Below are 14,710 nucleotides of genomic sequence, written 5' to 3'. Positions count from 1 at the left end.
CGATAGAGGGCTATGTAGCACGTGAGCACGTATTGTAGTACCAAAGCTGCAGATGAGGAGTGGGCGAATTGAATGGGACAATGGAAGCACCATTACTCGCTCCACGCTCCGTCAGGCAGAAGTCGACACGCTGCTTCTCAGATGCGACATCCCGCGAGTGGTGGAAGGACCACGCGCTCGTACGAGCACTGGTATATCATAGCTGCGTGATTCCATTTTGGACACGCATGCCTTCTATGAGCATATGCAAACCAGAGCCTAGTAGTGGCCCAGTCACTTGGATCTTTGTGTCCCCGTATCCTCACACCACGTCCTAGTCCACAAACTTGCCCTCAACCCACCCCCGTCTCTTGACACCCAACTCCACCGCGGCACTCCCCCAGTCCTCGCCATGATTGTGTCCGCTCTTGCCATCCGCGCCACCAATCCCCGCTCTCATGAGTCCCTGCTCATCGCTCAACAGCGTCAACAGGCCAAAGATGACGGGCACGTTGTTGTCGAGCTGTAAGCGCATGAGTCCATGGCTCACCGCCTCCGAGATGTACTCGAAGTGCATCGTCTCTCCCTTGATCAACACGCCAATCGCGATTATCGCGTCAAAGGGCGAGTTGGACGTCTTGGACTGCGACGCTCCAGTGAGCGCTGTGAGGTCCGAGGTGGAGCCGAGGAGGTCCGCTGCTGCGCCTACGACGCCTGTGGACGAGGATTGGATTTGTGAGGCCGAGTATAGTCTGTGGAAGTGCCTGTTAGCTTTGTGCCCGGATTACAAGGTCATATGAGGAGACATACTGCTTGACGGCATAGGGCAGCTCGTAACTCCCAGGCACGCTCTGCACGACGATGTTCTCCTCCTTGACTCCCGCTTCCTTGAGCTTCCTCTTGGTTCCCTCGAGCAGCGCATCGATGATCTTGGTATTCCAGCGTGCGTGGATGATACCAATGCGGAGTGCGGAGCCTGCACAGCTTCAGTCAGTCGCACAGTTGAGGTGGTGGGGGCGGGGTTGCTCGGAGGTTGCTTGCCTACTTACCATCGTACGTCTTGGGGGCGCCGGGGCCTTTGATGGTTGCCATGTTGCCGTTGTGCGTGTGCAAGTTTGTAGGTAGATTGGGAAGGTGCGATGGAACAGTGGAGTCGCTGTAGTGAAGGTCGAGCGGGAACGGCGACGGGGTGGGCTGAAGAATGCAGGAACGAGCTGCTGAGCACACCACATTGGGAGCCGCCCCGCAACCGAAAGGCAGGGATCCCGCATCGTGCAATGGTGTCATCGCGAGCAGGGGTAAGCTTCCCTCAAACGCCTCTCGTTAATTGCAATGCAATCTCCATTTTACCCATCAAGACAGTCACGAAATGGGACAGACATGTTTGAAATTTTGTTCATTCAATCAGAGCATCGCATCGCTCCGTGTTCTACATATCGTAAAAGTTTCCATGCCATACACATAAGCTACATCCAAGAGCTTTCAATCGTAAATCAAATCCAAATCACACCAGCTTCTCTATCCTAGAGAACGCCATATCCATAATACATCTACTCGACGGTAACCGACTTGGCCAGGTTACGGGGCATATCAACGTTGACACCCTCGGCAACCGCCATCCAGTAGGACATGAGTTGCAGGGGAACGACGTTGATGAGACCCTGGAGAACGTCGACGTTCTTGGGCACCTCGATCTTGTCTGTCTTGTCGGTAGGGAACTCGGGGTCGTTCTCGTTGCAGATGATGATTGGTCGTCCGCTACGGGCAATGACCTGTTGGTATGCGTTGAGCGACTTGGCGAAGATGTCGTCACGGGTAAGGATCATGACGATAGGAAGGTTCTCGTCGACCAGAGCCAAGACACCGTGCTTGAGCTCACCAGACATGACAGCCTCGCAGTGAAGGTACGAAATCTCCTTGATCTTGAGAGCACCCTCGAGCGCGGTAGCGTGCTGAGAGCCACGGCCGAGAAGCAGCAGGGACTTCTGGTTCTTGAACCTCTCGCAAAGCTTCTTGATGGGCTGGTCGAGCTTGAGCACCTCCTTGAACTGGTCCGAGATCTTGGTGAGACCCTCGATGATCTCCTCCCGCCTCTTCTGCTTGGATGCACGGTCCTCACTGAGAGAGAGCGCGAACATGACCATGCAGACGAATTGCGAGGTGTAGGCCTTGGTGGAGGCAACACCGATCTCGGGACCAGCGTTGATGTGCACACCGCAGTGGGTGAGGAGAGAGATGGAGGAACCGACGGTGTTAACGATACCGACAGTCAGGGCACCGCGCTCCAAGCAGTAGCGGAGAGCACCCAGGGAATCGGCAGTCTCACCAGACTGGGAGACAAAGACGCACGTGTCGTCACGGAAGACGGGTGCCTGACGGTCAAGGAAATCGGAGGCCAGCTCAACGGCAATGGGGATTTCAGTGAGCTCCTCAAAGATACCACGGACAGCCATGCACGAGTGGTACGAAGTACCGCAGGCAACGAAGATGATTCTCCTGCATCGCCTGATGGTAGAGAGGTATTGACGGAGACCACCAAGAGTGACCGTCTTGTTGACAGCATCGAGGCGACCACGCATGGCGTTGACGACGGACTCGGGCTGCTCGAAAATCTCCTTCTGCATGAAGTGGTCGAAACGGCCCTTCATGATCTCCTGAAGCTGGATCTCAAGAGTCTGGATGGTGCGGACGTTGGACGAGCCGTCATCCTTGTGCAGACGGTGGATGTTGAGGGAGCCCTCGTGGATGTGTGCAATGTCGTCGTCCTCGAGGTACAGGACCTTCTTGGTGTGCTCGACGATGGAGGAGGGGTCGGACGAGAGGAAGAACTCGGTGGGCATCGGGACGCCGTCGTCGGACAGGAAAGCGCGCGATTGCGATCGGTGCAGGAGCGACTTGTCAGGGGGAGCGAGCAAGTTGTTGGACTTCTTCAGCGCGACGTTGTGCGAGGCGCTCTCAGCGGGGAGAGCAGCACCCTCGTCGTTGTACTCGACATCGACGAAGTCGACCTTCATCTTCTTCTGTGTTCGTACACCGATGACGAGGGGAGAACCCTTGCGGGCCGCAACGACCTCATGTGGGTAGTGAACGGACTTGAGGAGAAGACCAAAGGCACCCTGGAGCTCCTTGATGACGGCCTTGACGAGCGAGGGGAAGCTCAGGTCGGGGTGCTCGGTGTAGATGTACTTTGTGAGTTTGGCAATAGCCTCGGTGTCGGTCTCCGTCTCGAACTTGAAGCCCTTGCTCTCGAGCAGCGTCTTGAGCTCCTTGTAGTTTGTGATGATACCATTGTGGACGACGGAGAACTCCCAGTTGGGGTCGGACCTGGTGGGCGGTTAGTGCGTGCTCTGGGTGGTCCAAAGAACGTGGACGTGACATACCTGTGGGGATGGCAGTTGACACGCGATGGGGGACCGTGGGTGGCCCATCGGGTGTGGGCGATACCGGCGTGCGAGTCGAAGACCTTGTTGAGGTCGAAGTTCTGCTCCTCGACGAGCTTCTTCAGCGAGGCGACCTTGCCAACCTCCTTGACGGCGTAGACCTCATTCTTCTTGTCGCCGTCAATGGCAAGACCGGCCGAGTCGTAACCACGGTACTCTAGACGTTGCAGACCTGAGGGGACAGCGTGTTAGTGATCGCCCTCCAGCCCCACCAAACCACTTCCGACTCCGTGGAACGCGCGTCTGGGGGAGCGGCTGCGGGATTGCTTACCATTGATGAGTGTGTCGAGAATGTACTTCCTGTCCTTCTCCACCAGGTAGTTGATGTAGCCGAAGATACCGCTGCAGACACCGTCGTTAGCCCGTGTCCAGAGCCTCGCTGTAGCTGCCACAGCTTCACATAGTGGGGCGGCGGGGACTTACCACATGGCGACGAAACGAAAGTAGGGTGCTGAATATGAATGGAAGCGATTGTAAGGCAGTCGGAGTCAATTGGGCGTGTGCAAGAAAGTAGGGTGCGGGGGGAAGCAGACAGGTGTGTGAGCAGAGAAAGAGCGGTGGTGTGTTTGACTTATATCTTCCAGGGCCAAGCACTGAGCATGCCCCAGCGACGCCCTTCTCCACCCGGCCTGGCTAGCCTCGCCAATGCAGCGTATCGCACCCGTCTGTGACGCCGCTCTACCACCCTTGAATCTCGCCCTCGCAGCCCTGCGACTCTCTGCCACGCCCTCCCTCACTGTCCCCTATTTCGTCATATCTCGCGGAATCATCCTGGTCCATCGGCTTCCGCGATGCTGCCAGCCAATAGCCCCCGCTGCTGTTCCTGACCTGATCGCCCGCTATCCAGCGTTTCTCAGGGACCAAGAGGCGCAGCACCTCCAAAATAGCAACGCTAGGCCCGTTCCTCGACTATTTTCATGTCAAGATGCCAGAAATCTTCTCTTCGCAATGCTACACCGCGGCCACTATGCCACTCGCGTCCTGACGGGCGCCGCATTCGCCGCATGCGAGGCCTCAAGCTCGCCCAAAAACTGTGCTTATGGAGAGGTTTCTAATTCTGCTTCATCGTTCAATATCTTGGATCCGCTACGTCAGCGCGGGTACGGCTCCGAATTGGGAAGCCAGCGCCGTGCGTCACGACTTGACATCTCGTGTAAACTCTGTTTGGTGATCTTCTGCTGATATGGTCGACAGCTTGGAGAAAACCGATATGCCAAAACAAATCATGGCAGATGGGTGGAACCCAGTCGCTAGCTGCACCAACCGTCCCACTAACGGCGCAGGTTTACCCGCAATGTGCTCCCCACCGTGTGCAGTATTGTCTGAATCAGACGGTGAGAAGCAATATCGTCTGGCCCTGCAGGTCTGCATTTCACGCATGAGCGCCAACAACGCACACCTCACAGGAGCCAGAGAATGTCTTCAACCCGCCGTGGCCGATGCTGCCAACGAATCACGCACTGGAACCACAAACGTGGAAGATGGAGCTGAGACTTCGGGGCGTGTACGTCTGCTCAACTGCATCTGAAGTCGAACAACGGTGAGCACCTTGTAGCTACTGCGCGCTTGTTCCGCTCTGGCGAAAAGCTTAGTCTACCTTTCTGCAGGTGTGAGCTCGACTATAGGAAAGCGTGCCGACAAGAACCTTTGGCCTGCGTCCGTTGGGAACGTCTGGATGCCTTAGCAGCTCGATTGTCTTGACCGCCTCTAAATTGCCATCCATACCACAAACACGGCATCTGAAACCCCACCGTAAGTGGCGTATACGAACATCAGCCGCACATGCACGCCTTGACAACAGTCGTGCCGTTGCATTCGTGCCGACTCCTCATTCCGGTCTTTCCGCGCCCTGCATGTACTTCGTATCCTACTCGCCAAAGGTTGCACCAGTATTGTATCGTTTCGTATCGCGGCCCTGGTCAGCAGCTAGGTATCCCCGCTGCATCTTCGGAGAAATAAACACACCATTTGCCTCACCCCGTTTCAGATGCTGCTTGCCGTTTTAAGGACACATCACAGCATTGAACACGCCCAAGCACATATGCAACGTTTTCACACTTATGTCACAGTGCAGTTGACATTGAAAAGCAAAAAGAGAGACTAGTCAAGTTCTACAATGATTCAACTATGTGAGAGCTCGAGCCTAGCCGCTTCTACTCATCGAACATGCACGTGGACTAGACCGCGAAAAAGTGCGCCCGAACCCAAACCTGCCTAGCGTAACTTCTATGATGAGAGATAACCAAAGATGAGTGCTGATGTACATCGCTGAAATGCTACATGCAATGCAAAACGAGAAACAAGGTAATTTGCGATTGGGAACCGTCAACTACCGGCTGTCACAGTAGCCGGGAGCCTTGGGAGCACCTCCGTGGATCCAGCTCTGGACAGTGAGAGTTGTGGTATATACCATGCCAACCGCCCCGATGATGCAAAGCAGTACGTCCAATACACGTGCAGTGGTTGTGCGCGCGACAGCCCGGTAATGGAGCAAGGGCTACATATTGTTAGCGATGAGCAAGTCAGAGGAAGATATGTGCTTACAGGATAGATGAAGACCAGCGGAATGCAGGCAAAGCTTCCTACCAGACTGACAAACTTGTCCAAGTCACCGGCACCAGCCCAAGCAAGGCAAGCGCACACCAAGACCATGAAGAATCGGAAGAAGTTCTTCTTCCACTTGACGTACGGGTTGTACTTGCCTGTCCTACTGAACAACTGCTGGCTGGTAATCTCGATTGCCGGGTAGATCTGTAGTGGCGTAGATAGCAAGATAGCGAGCGAGTAGATAAACTGAACGCCGTTGACGAATCTGTTATCCTGGGGCATGTTGAGAAGTACCACAGTCTTCGTCTTGGATCCAAACGCTGCGTACGAAAGGGCTCCAGCGCTGAGGAAGATGACAGTGATGATAATCATGACACCTCCCAGGACCTTGGGAAACTTCTTCGGGTCTTTCATGCCGGTCTGGATAGGGATGATGAGACCGATGCCTTCGAATGTGAAGATGGCGGTACCGATGAAGAGCGTCCAGTCTTTGGCGTTGAAGTTGACGATGTCGGAGATACCGCCCTGGTCAACGATGGTGAAGAGATCGTAGTAGTACAGGTATACGAGACCCATGAGGATGAAGAGATCTGCCACCAATGCGAGCTTCTGAATGTTGTTGATGTTGCGGTAGAGCGACAACGGCAAGAAGATGACCATCTGCATCATGATCATGTACTTGATGTCGATGAAGGTCTTGCAGTTGGATACTGCAAGAACAAAGGCTTGCAGGTTCTCAGACACAAAGACGATGTAGGCAGATGAGAAGCCGATCTGGGATATGACAAGCGAAGAGTTGATCATGTTGCGCATCCAGTTTCCGTAGAGATGAAAGCCCATGTCACCGAACGAGTGCTCTACCACGAGCCGGGTGGAGACAAGCAAGACAAAGCAGGCATACGAGAGACCCGCGACACCAAGGAGTACCACATTGGAAAAGAGCATGCCGCCGTTAAGGAAGGCTCGGGGCAGGAACAAGACACCAGTGCCAACAAACGACTTGAGGAGCAGCATGGCTGCACCTGTGGGGCTGCCGGTGCCGGTTTTCTTCGCTTTGCGCTTTCTTCGCTTGCCAGGGGTGAGCAGTGCGCTCGACTCGCCGTACTCGCGGTCTTCGTCTTCGCTCTGCGCGCCGGAATCCAGAGCATCGGAGGAGAAGTATTCGTCCGGTCCCAACACCTCGTCGTCTTCTTCGAGAGATTCACCGGCGAAGTGGCCATATAACGTGAGGAACTCCAAGAAGTTGCTGGTAAAGACCTGCGGCGGTGGGCGCGCCTGTCGGACTGTTCCATAGCCAGACGGGCCTGGGCCGGGTGAGGGACTCCCAGCGGCTCTGCGCAAGTAGTTTCGTCTGAAGCCACCAGGCTGGCGAATGGAGTCGATGTCGAGTGCTTCGTCTTCAGGACGACGTCGCGAACCGTGGAAGCTCTTGCTGCGCTGCAACTTGCCCTGCTCTTCCGCCGCCTGCTGCTCGCTCCACCTGTAAATTTGTCGCGTGATGTCGCCGCCCTGGAGTTGCAAGCTCGAAAACTGCTCCTCGTCTTCCTCGGGCCTCGTTCCAGTTGATTGGGCATCGTCGTCGCCTATTCTTCCACGATTTGACCTGCTTGGTGAGGCATAGTGGCCTACCAGATGCCGGCGCACGATCTCGGGGTCTTCGTACGGCACAGGCGAGCGACCGCGGCCGTCAAAGGAACCGTAGTTGCTAGGCGGGCCACGAGGAGGCGCGTCTTGGGCGGGGGACAGTGGGCGTATTGGAGGTGTGCCGAACCGTGGGGGTGAATTGCCCAGTGACTCTTTCAGCGCTGAAGAGAGGTTCGACTCGGCTGGGCCGGGCAGCGACGACTGCGGATCTGCGCGTCCAGGCAGCGGTGTCTGTATCGACGACGAGTTTGCCGTCTGGGTCTGGGAGGGTGTTGGTATTTGGCGCACGGCAGGCGTGCCGTTGGGAAGGGAAGGAACGGGCGAGCCCCGTCGCGCGATAGAGCCTGCACGAACAGACTGCGTATCGGGAGAACTTCGTCGAGAATCTCGCGACGACGGCACCGCCTGTGGGTTCGTCGATGTCGAACGCTCACCCGACATGTTGGGCTGCGTGTGTGGTGTTGTGGAGCCGCAGTGAACTCTGTGATAAGAAACGCGAGCTTCGGCTACCTGCGTCTAACGTCGCAAAGGGAATGCTGAGCGATAAAACACGCTACGGGTAGTTATATGGATGGCGTGGCCAGTGGACACATACCGCGAGGCTTCGAGATGCTACGCGTACTGTACAGCAACAAGAGGGAGACGCGCAGAAGAAGCAAGGAAAGCTGAGTCGGGCTGCTTCGAGGCCTGTGCCGAGAGGTTGAGGTCATCCGTCGATTCGCCGGAGAGATGTGGCGCCCCACGCGCGGGATGACCATGTCACACCGTTGGAAGCCCTGCATCTTTCCACCGAGAAGCGAGCGCTAAGCCGCCAAGTGAAGCATAGCAGAAGACTTTACTGTTGGCGATGTAGATGCGGCGTCATCGCTCCTCGGATGTGTTGCCCTGTCGTTGCTCTCAGCTGTTCTGTCCATGTCTCGCTCCTACACCTCACCATCCAACGCTCATCGGCGCATCCCGTGCACGGCCTGACCGGAGCCGCAGTGACACCCCGTGCCACGAACATTGAACCAGGTTCCCGATGCCGAGACCATGACGAATGCGGACGACGACCAGACGACCAGGCTTACCCTGCCGCGGACACGCTCCAACTTTGCAACCCGTACAGCACGAGATGAGAGTGCGCGACTGCATCGACGCTCGTTCGTACAGCATTCACCACCACCTGACGAGGAAACACCGCTTCTGCCAAGCAGTGGACGCCAGCTCCCAGCTGATGCCGATGTCTACGATGGCGCTCAAGGGACGGGGAGCAAGCAGAGAGGGATGAGCAGCTGGTTCTCGAGCATCCTCCGGACGTCACGATCCAATTTAGCGAAGGAGCCAAATAATGACGGTAAACGACACTCAGTCAGCGAAACCACCAAACCAAGGCCTGGTGCTTTCCCCAGACCCGTTGGAGGTACCGACAAACTAGGCACTTTCGCTGGAGTTTTCGTACCGGTAACCCTCAATGTCTTGTCGATTTTGATGTTTCTCAGATTCGGCTTCCTTCTGGGTCAAGCTGGCTTGATTGGCATGATGGGTATGCTGATAGCAGCTTATGCCATCAATCTCTTAACTACCTTGAGTATTTCCGCTGTTGCCACCAATGGCACGGTTAGAGGAGGAGGCGCGTACTACTTGATCTCCCGCAGCCTGGGGCCAGAGTTCGGCGGATCGATAGGCATCGTCTACTATCTTGGCTCAGTCTTCAACACCTCGCTCAACGCTGTCGGTCTCATCGACTGTCTTATCGAGAACTTTGGTAGCAATGGAGGTGACATGGCAGAGTGGCTACCTCAAAGCTACTGGTGGCAGTTCCTCTGGGCTACCTTGGTTCTAGCCGCGTGCACACTTATCTGCCTTGCTGGAAGTGGGCTCTTCGCACGCTGCAGTAACGGCCTACTTCTAGTCTTGTTGGTCGCGACTATCAGTATTCCTCTGTCCGCTGTGTTCAGGCCTCCGTTCGAGAACCCAAAAGAAGACATTGTTTTCACAGGCCTCAGCATGGACACGTTCCGTCAGAACTTACTACCCCACTTCACGCGAGGAGCCGCGGGAAGTGTCGATCATCACCGAGAGAACTTCCAGGATCTTTTTGGTATTCTCTTCCCAGCTACGGGAGGGATTCTGGCCGGTGCAAGCATGAGTGGCGACCTCAAGCACCCAAGTAAAGCCATCCCGAAAGGGACATTGTACGGCATAGGTCTGACCTTCATTCTTTACACACTCGTTATCTTCGCTATGGCGGCGTCAATAGCACGCGAAACTTTCTACAACAACACAAATGTCATCCAGCTGACCAACATATCTGGCGCGGTCGTGCTTGCTGGCGAGATGGCGACATCCTTATTCTCGGTACTCATGGGTGTTATTGGTTCAGCCAAGCTCCTTCAGGCTCTTTCTCGCGACAATCTTATTCCTGGACTTTCGATCTTTGGACAGGGCACGAAGAAATCCGATGAGGTAGGATGTCTACAGTTATCTTTGCTATGTCTATACTAACCACGTAGCTTCATCTGCACAGCCGATCTACGCCATCATCATCACTTTTATCATCGCTCAGATCACAATGTTTGCCGACATCAACCAGATTGCTTCATTTATCACAATGACGGTAAGTGCTCCCTATCACTCTACCAGTCGTCAGTAAAACTCTACTTGTTTAAATCCTAACATTCTCTAGTATCTCATGACATTTCTCGTTACCAACTTGGCCTGTTTCTTACTCAAGATCGGTTCTGCCCCAAACTTCCGGCCCTCCTTCCACTACTTCAACTGGCCCACAGCTGCTGTTGGGACGGTTGTCTGTGGAGGCACCATGTTCTTCGTCGACGGCTTCTATGCATCTGGATGTGTAGCTCTGCTCATGATTATCTTCCTGCTGATTCACTACACTACCCCACCTAAGCCATGGGGTGATGTGAGTCAGGGTCTCATCTATCACCAAGTGCGAAAGTACCTGCTGCGCTTGCGTCAAGAGCATGTCAAGTTCTGGAGACCCCAGATCTTACTCTTGGTCAATGATCCGCGGCGGCAGTATAAATTGATCCAGTTCTGCAATTCGCTGAAGAAGGGAGGTCTCTTCGTACTTGGGCACGTCATTGTCTCTGATGACTTCGGGGAAGCTGTGCCAGAAGCTAGACGACAACAGCAGTCTTGGACAAAGTATATCGACTTCTCCAGGATCAAAGCGTTCGTGAACATCTCTATATCACCTGCCGTCGAGTGGGGTGCTCGCAATCTTGTTCTGGGTGCAGGGCTAGGTGGCATGCGGCCAAACATAGTTGTCATGGGCTTCTACAACCTACCTGAGATGAGGCAAGCGCAGCCTTCCATCGGCATACCTTCGCCCCAACCATCACGCCCATCCAGCAAGGCTACGAACCATCCTATCTCTCGGAAAGCAATCCAAGCAGCAGCCAGGCGACGCGTCACAGGAAACACCCATAATATGCTTCCCACCGATGCTATGAAACCAGAAAACGCGATTGCTATACGCAGTTACGTCACTGTTATCGAAGATCTGATTCTCCGGTTGCAAGCAAATGTCGCTATAGGCAAGGGGTTCCAGGAACTCGAGGTGCCGCCTACCAAGCCTACGGTGAAAGAGAAAGCGTTCAGCTTCATTGGTCTCAATGACATTGATATCGAGGATTCTTCAAAGAAGTACATCGACCTCTGGCCGATTCAAATGTCAGCCGAGGTCGCTACTACTGGCGATGAGCCAATCCGCAAGAATGTTCTGACCACGAATTTCGACACGTATACACTCATCCTGCAGCTTGGATGCATCTTACACACGGTACCGTCTTGGAAGCGCATGTACAAACTGAGAGTCTGTGTTTTCGTGGAGTATGAGACGGACGTCGAGGAAGAGCGTAGTCGCGTTACTACATTGCTGCGTAATCTGCGCATTGAGGCTGAAGTCCACGTCTTCTGGTTGTCCTCCGGAGATTTGAGCATGTATGAAGTCATCATCAACGGAAGAGATGATGGTCACCTTGATCAGACTGGTCGTGATATCGATTACTCGCTGGAAGACGAGCGATGGTGGCAAGACATCAAACGACTGCGTCAGCCCGAGAGTTTGAGTGCGAGCCAGGAGCTAGCACAGACTGTCGATATTCTTGAAGCCGTCACCAGTTGGCCTATTGCCTCGTTCCAACATGGTAGGCAAGAGACGAACCCAAAGCGCTTCTCAGCCCTGCGCAAGATGCTACGTAAAGCAAAAAGTAGAACATCTGTTGGCAATCTTGGGGACGGGGCAAGGGCCAAAATGCAAAGCCAAAGGATACCAGTCCAGCTACTTGAAGACAGCGATAGCGACACTCAACCATCCTCAGCCGGCGGAAGGGAAGACGATGCTGATGACGAAGCAATGGCTTCTGATAGCGAGGCAGTCGTTAGTGGCAGCAACTTCGACGAATACGACTTGGATGCATCGAGTGATGAGAGTGATCAGAACGGGCAGAGAATGTCACTAAGAAGACGCAAAACGGCACCCAGCACCTCTTTCTGCACCAGGCAGCTGGATCTCCGTAAGACCATTTGGAAAAGTTCACGGAAGGACAGTACCTCGCAGAAAGATGACCGGCCGACCACACAGTCGGTGACACCGCTCAAACCACACCCAAACGCCGTTGCCTCTGACACAGCTATTCTTCACGCCGGAGAGCGAGCCCAGTCCCAAAGTGTAGCCAGTTCATCCTCTCAGCGCTCTGGATCCTCACGAGCCGCTGTCAAACCGCCTACAATGCGTCGGCAGTCACTGCCCAAGTTCACATCGAATCCAACTCCCCGAACAGCGATATCATCGGAAGAAACGGCCGGCCCATCGATAACATTCATCGATACGCCCAAACCAGCAGTAGCTAACAAACAAGACCCCATTGTGACATCTGGAGAGCCCTCCCAACTCGCCGCAGAAAATACACCAGCAAATTCCAGTCCCCACTCAGCCGCAGCATCGTCTCACCAACCTACGGACACGGGTACGGCCTCCCCAGCTTCCGGATTTCCTGCCCAACAAGCCATCCCTCTCTCTTTCAACGACCTACCGTGTCGCGCTCAGCATCTTATCCTGAATGAGCTTATACGGAAGCATTCTGATGAAACGGCAGTTGTGTTTACTACGCTCCCTAGTCCTATGGAGGGTACCTGTGAAAGTGAGGCAGAGAGTGTCAAATACATTAGCGATTTGGAGGTCCTGTGCCAAGGCTTACCGCCGGTACTGTTGGTGCATAGCAATAGTATGACCGTCACTATGAATTTGTAGAAAGACCAGAGTTTGAAGATAGAGGTAAAACGGAAGTTGTATGATTTAGATAAGCATCGAGACGACAGTAAATCGCATTCCATGAAATTGATACATAACAATGAAGTCGCAAGCACGAGGTGGTGGTATCATTAATGCTACAACTTAAACTCTAAACTACTCGCTATCATCCTCGCTACTCGACATCACTGCGTCTTTCTCGACGACCTCTTCTCCCTCTTCATCCGGCTTGCCTGTCATGGAGAAAGCCTTCAGACACGTAATCCTGGTACCAGTCGAAGAGGTTCCAAGCAGCTTACCGACCTGCGCCGCTGTGAAACCTTCTGCCTTGCCCGCATCATCGCTCTTCAGCTCTTCCGTGCTCAGTGACCAGAAGCGCACTGTGCCATCGCTGCTACCAGTGACGATGAGGAAATTTGTTTGCGAGAGCTGGACGATTTCAAAGTCCTTGACACGGCCTGTCATGCCTGCTGCTGGGCCACCGATTTGAGCGACTAATCTGCTAGCAGGAACCTCGTCTTTGTTCTTCTCTGACGATTCAGTCGGTATCGTGGTGTTGGTGTCGAAGAGAAGAACGCGGCCATCCTCGGTTGAGACGAGTAGCGTGCCCGGATGCGACTCCGACGGCAAGTAGTGCATTTGATGGATCTTAGTCCTCGGGGTCGGTGCAATCTTCGCTTTCGGCTTAGATTCGATGTTGAAAACGACGATGCCGCGCTCGAAGCCCACAGCGAACTCCTCGCCTTCCTGGTCCCAGATGACTCGTCTACCCTCACCGGATGCGAAGCGTCCTTCGCCTACGGCGGTGAGGATGTTGCGGTCAAAGTTGAGCACGCCGGCTTTCTTTCCTGTTACGAGGTTCCAGAGTCGCATGCACTTTTCGCCTTTGCCTACGCTCAGCATGAGCTTCATACTGGGGTGGACGGCGAAGTCATTAATTCCAGAGGGTACTTCGCCGGGTCCGGCTGTGTCTCCACTGGGTCGGCCTTGGGGCTTTGGTATTGGCGCTTTGATGGTTGAGAGGGCAGTCCAGTCGCGTGTTCTCGTGATGGCGATAGTGCTGTCTTCCGCGGAGCTGAGGAGCTTACTCCTGGTTGGGAAGTAGAGGGCTGTGATGTTTGACGAGTGGTGAAGCAATGAGCCAAGTTCCTTGTTCTTGGGATTCTCAGTAATGGAGCCACCATGGAGGGAAGGTAGCTTTGGCCTGAGTTTTGAGGCGACTGGGGGAGCGGTCGAAATGGAGTACAGATTGATGCGCTCATCGGTGCTGCCCGTAGCTAACGTGATTTTGGACGTCTCATTCGAAAGCGGAGACAGGGCAAGACAGCGGATGGAGGATGAATGGGCGTTGAAAAGAAATGTGTCGGTAAAATCTACTTTTGGCCTGTCCGTCTCAGGTGTCGATGCATCATCCTGTCCGGTGAAGAGACTGCTGGGAATGGATGCTGCGAATCCATGCAGAACTCTCTCGTAGGAGCCGGTTATGACTTGCACAGTCGTGACATCTGGGACAGAATCTTCGCTTTTTGCAGTGGAATCGATCTGGAGTTTGCTCATGCTCAGGTCCATCTTCCCGTTGGCTGCACCTTCCTTGCCATTGCGGATCGCCGTTTCCTTGGTCGCCGGCTGTTTTGTGGTCGAGGCAGCAGCGCCCTTGGAGCTCTTCAGCGCCTTCGCCTTGGCAGCGCTCTCGGCGGTCTCTCTCTTTCTCTTTGCCATTGTCGATAACTCGTCGTTGTTTCGCGCAGCCGTCGCGTCTTGCGATCCAGAAGTTTTTGATGCAGACGGCAGGGCTAGGCCGGGTGGAGTAAGGCGCAGCTAGTGTCCCAAGGTTGGCCCA

General features: G+C 54.5%; 5 protein-coding genes across 5 annotated transcripts; 1 reads left to right on the top strand and 4 right to left on the bottom strand.

The window, feature by feature from the left end:
* Positions 1 to 313: 313 nt before the first annotated feature.
* Positions 314 to 1,071, bottom strand: J4E87_007385 (uncharacterized protein; the record flags this gene model as incomplete). The annotated part of the gene is made up of 3 exons (XM_049378981.1): positions 314 to 731; positions 790 to 955; positions 1,029 to 1,071. The coding sequence occupies 3 exons, from the start codon at positions 1,069 to 1,071 to the stop codon at positions 314 to 316; spliced, it is 627 nt and encodes a 208-aa protein (XP_049231251.1).
* Positions 1,072 to 1,529: 458 nt separating this feature from the next.
* GFA1 (glutamine--fructose-6-phosphate transaminase (isomerizing)) lies at positions 1,530 to 3,847 on the bottom strand (the record flags this gene model as incomplete). Its single annotated transcript, XM_049378980.1, has 4 exons — positions 1,530 to 3,303; positions 3,360 to 3,591; positions 3,691 to 3,761; positions 3,843 to 3,847. The coding sequence occupies 4 exons, from the start codon at positions 3,845 to 3,847 to the stop codon at positions 1,530 to 1,532; spliced, it is 2,082 nt and encodes a 693-aa protein (XP_049231250.1).
* A 1,901-nt stretch (positions 3,848 to 5,748) lies between these two features.
* J4E87_007383 (uncharacterized protein) lies at positions 5,749 to 8,051 on the bottom strand (the record flags this gene model as incomplete). The annotated part of the gene is made up of 2 exons (XM_049378979.1): positions 5,749 to 5,916; positions 5,964 to 8,051. The coding sequence occupies 2 exons, from the start codon at positions 8,049 to 8,051 to the stop codon at positions 5,749 to 5,751; spliced, it is 2,256 nt and encodes a 751-aa protein (XP_049231249.1).
* A 591-nt stretch (positions 8,052 to 8,642) lies between these two features.
* On the top strand, positions 8,643 to 12,870 carry J4E87_007382 (uncharacterized protein; the record flags this gene model as incomplete). The annotated part of the gene is made up of 3 exons (XM_049378978.1): positions 8,643 to 10,058; positions 10,120 to 10,209; positions 10,279 to 12,870. The coding sequence occupies 3 exons, from the start codon at positions 8,643 to 8,645 to the stop codon at positions 12,868 to 12,870; spliced, it is 4,098 nt and encodes a 1,365-aa protein (XP_049231248.1).
* A 156-nt stretch (positions 12,871 to 13,026) lies between these two features.
* On the bottom strand, positions 13,027 to 14,589 carry J4E87_007381 (uncharacterized protein; the record flags this gene model as incomplete). Its single annotated transcript, XM_049378977.1, has 1 exon — positions 13,027 to 14,589. One exon carries the CDS (start codon positions 14,587 to 14,589, stop codon positions 13,027 to 13,029), a length of 1,563 nt encoding a protein of 520 aa, XP_049231247.1.
* Positions 14,590 to 14,710: the final 121 nt, after the last annotated feature.

Source organism: Alternaria ethzedia (assembly GCF_023757985.1).
Source record: "Alternaria ethzedia strain BMP 0044 chromosome Unknown scaffold_20, whole genome shotgun sequence".
NCBI classification, from domain to species: Eukaryota; Fungi; Ascomycota; class Dothideomycetes; order Pleosporales; family Pleosporaceae; genus Alternaria; species Alternaria ethzedia.
This window is presented reverse-complemented; position numbering and strand designations above follow the sequence as displayed.